This window comes from Triticum aestivum, chromosome 6A (assembly GCF_018294505.1).
Source record: "Triticum aestivum cultivar Chinese Spring chromosome 6A, IWGSC CS RefSeq v2.1, whole genome shotgun sequence".
In the NCBI taxonomy this organism is placed as follows: Eukaryota; Viridiplantae; Streptophyta; class Magnoliopsida; order Poales; family Poaceae; genus Triticum; species Triticum aestivum.
The window spans coordinates 454,037,132-454,040,404 of NC_057809.1; the positions used below are offsets into that span (position 1 = coordinate 454,037,132).

At 58.5% G+C, this 3,273-nt stretch overlaps 1 protein-coding gene across 1 annotated transcript; it reads left to right on the top strand.

Annotated features, from left to right (window-relative positions):
- The first annotated feature begins 207 nt into the window (after positions 1-207).
- On the top strand, positions 208-2,280 carry LOC123129640 (F-box protein AFR-like). Its single transcript, XM_044549724.1, has 3 exons — positions 208-413; positions 749-764; positions 1,226-2,280. The coding sequence occupies exons 1-3, from the start codon at positions 208-210 to the stop codon at positions 2,255-2,257; spliced, it is 1,254 nt and encodes a 417-aa protein (XP_044405659.1). The 3' UTR covers positions 2,258-2,280.
- Positions 2,281-3,273: the final 993 nt, after the last annotated feature.

Sequence of the window (3,273 nt, forward strand, 5' to 3'; positions counted from 1 at the left end):
AGAAATCTAGTGAAACGGGGCCCTTATTGCAAGAAAAAGACTAGCCGTGCGGACTGACTTGTGGCTAGCGTGGCCGCTTGATCAGGATTAATCTGACGGCTATGCAAACGGCGGACACTCGCACGTGCATCAGCCGGCTGAAGTTAAGCTTTTCCCTTCTTCTATCTTTTCACACACCACGTCACTACTTAACATTAACAAGGGCCAATGAATTCCCGAAAGAAAAAAACCGATGCAAAGGGCAGCAATGGTCGAGCGGAGCCAAAAGTAGTTGGCGCACGCGGCCACGCGCCGGAGCGCGAGGGCTCCCGGCCGCCGTCCCCCGCGCCGCCGATGCATCGACGGCCGCACCACCCGCACGGGGAGCACGCGCGCGACGTAGACCCTCCGCCGCGCCACCCGCTCTCCGCCACGTAGGCACGTTCCCACGCCAAAAGCCGCCGCACGACGAGTCGCCGTCGTCGCGCGCGTGAGCCTAGCTCCCATTCCTCCTTCACTCCCTCTTCCACGCCCAATCGACTTTGACCCGGTAGCTGTTTGTCGGCATTAGCTATTCGTCCTACCGCGACAGGTCATCCTTAATCGCTGTTCGTGAGCTACGGAGGAGGCGGACGTGTCGGTCCCGAAGCCCTCGGAGCCGCAGGCCCGGTCTCGCACGCTATCTGCCGTGCAAACTTTGCTTATCACGCACGGGGTTGCGTACGTTTTGCTTGCATGTTGCTACACTACGGTGAAAGTGATATCACAGATGCTCACAGTCGCTGGTACGGAGTTAACTGTAGCGACATAAGACAGGGTTTGGTTTGGACCTGTAGCTGCCTGCAGCCTGCAGAAGGGGCCAGAGGGATCGAGCCTCCCGTTACGTACTGTACTGACATCGGCGAGCCGCGATGACTGGACGTAGTATAGAGTAGTTAATCTCATCCTGCCTGGCCGACCGGCTGCTGCGCGAATCACGTGCAAACACTTACCGGAACTTGACAACGGGGTTGGATCGACAAAAAGGAAACGTCAGCCAGGTTTCTGTACTATCTAATCGAGGTAATAGCACTGCAGGTCCCTGAACTTGCATGTCAGATGATGGTTTGGTCCTTAAAGTTGCAAAAGTGGATTATTTGATCCCTAAACTTGTCATGGATGTGCAAGTTTAGTCCACAGCCAACCAGAACTCGCCAAGTGGATGCCAAGTGGCCTGGCTGGTCAGCGCCGTGAGTTTTTCACTTAGCCCCCTCCCTTTCTCTACCACCGCTTGTTCCGCACCGTCTCCTCCAACTGGAACCGGTTCCTCACCGACGCGCCGGGGGCCGCCGCCAAGACCAAGGGCTCGGCCCCGCCGGCGGCAACGGTCTCGCTCTCGCTGCCGTTCCTCTTCGCCTTCGCCTTCGACCCCGTCTCGCGCCGCCTCCAGTGCCAGGCGGTCGACCCCTTCTCCCGCCGCTGGCTGCTGCTGCCCCCGGTCCCCTGCGGCGCCGCGGCCGGCTCGTTCGTCGTCGTGGGCCTCCCCGCGCGCGGCGAGATCTACGTGATCGGCGGCGTGGAGGAGGGCGGCGACAAGGTCGTGAGCAGCGTGGCCGTCTACAGCGCGGCGACCAACGGGTGGGGGCAGGTGGCCTGCATGAGGACGGCGAGGGGCTACATGGCGGCCGGCGAGGTGGGCGGGCGCGTGGTGGTGGCCGGCGAGGACGGAGAGGCGGAGGTGTTCGACCCAGAGGCCAGTCGCTGGTCGCCCGCGGCTCCCCGTGGCGGCGCGGCCGTGGCGAGGTACGACGCGGCGGCGGCGGGCGGCAAGCTGTACGTGACGGAGGGGTGGGCGTGGCCGTTCGAGCGCACGCCGCGGGGCGCGGTGTACGACGCGGCGGCGGACGCGTGGTCCGACATGGCGCGCGGGATGCGGGAGGGGTGGACGGGCTCCTGCGCCGTGTCGGGCGGCCAGATGTACATCGTGGCCGAGTACGGCGAGTGGCGGCTGAAGCGGTACAACGAGCCGCAGGACGAGTGGCGGATGGTGGCCGGCGGCGGGGTGCCGCAGGAGGTGCGACGGCCGCACGTCGTGGCGGGCCAGCTGGAGGAGGTCGGCGGCGGCCGGCGCAGGATCTACGTGGTCGGCGCGGGCCTCGACGTCGCCGTCGGCACCGTCGTGTCCGCCGCCAACCACGGCGCCGGCACGGAGGAGGAGCGGGTGGAGTGGGAGGTCATCAAGGGCCCCGAGGAGTTCGTCGGGCTGGCGCCGTGCAACGCGCAGGTCCTCTACGCCTGAGCCGCCAACCAAGCTCGTCGGCGCCAGGCACCGGCAGGGGAAAGGGAAAGGAGACCCGATCCTGGGCCCGCACGTCAGCCACCAGCGCCTCCGTCATCGCCGAGCCAGTAGCTCACTGCTGACGCCACAGCGGTCGGGCAGCTACTGTTACTAGTACTCTACTAGCCAGCCGAGCGCACGGGCGGGCGGCGAGGTTGATTCGTCAGAAAGGGAGGGGGCTAAGTGAAAAACTCGCGGCGCTGACCAGCCAGGCCACTTGGCATCCACTTGGCGAGTTCTGGTTGGCTGTGGACTAAACTTGCACATCCATGACAAGTTCAGGGACCAAATAATCCACTTTTGCAACTTCAAGGATCAAACCATCACCTGACATGCAAGTTCAGGGACCTGCAGTGCTATTACCTCTATCTAATCTGTATCTGTACTATCTAAAAAGAACCAAATGTTCCTTTTCCTGCCGATGTTCTGCCCACCTTCCTTCATCCACTTCATCTTTTTCACTCAGTTGGCAAGTGACGATTCAATTCAATCATCATAATTACATGACCCCATGGGCGTCACAACTTTTCTTTAAAAAATTACAATCATCATAATTGTATGTCCCAGACGTCACACCTTCTCTCAAAAAATCACAATCATCATAATTACAAGATTTGGCTCTCGTGGCAACGCACGGGCACATATCTAATTCATTTGTAAGGGCATGTACAATGGTTGATAAAATAGTCTTATCTTAAGTTTTGCATGTAAATTAGAGATGACAAAAAAACATGTCTATAATGGGTCATCTCTTAGCCTTATCTTCAACAATTAGTTGTTCCTGAAAACATGCTGAGACAAATTGTGCTAAGAGATCATCTCTTGTCTTCTCTTAAATAAAATAAGGCAAGCCTTCTCTTAGGGCATGTACAGTGGTTGATAAAACAGTCTTATCTTAAGTATTGCATGTAATTTAGAGATGGCAAAAAAGTATGTCTACAATGGGTTATATCTTAGCCTTATCTTCAATAACTAGC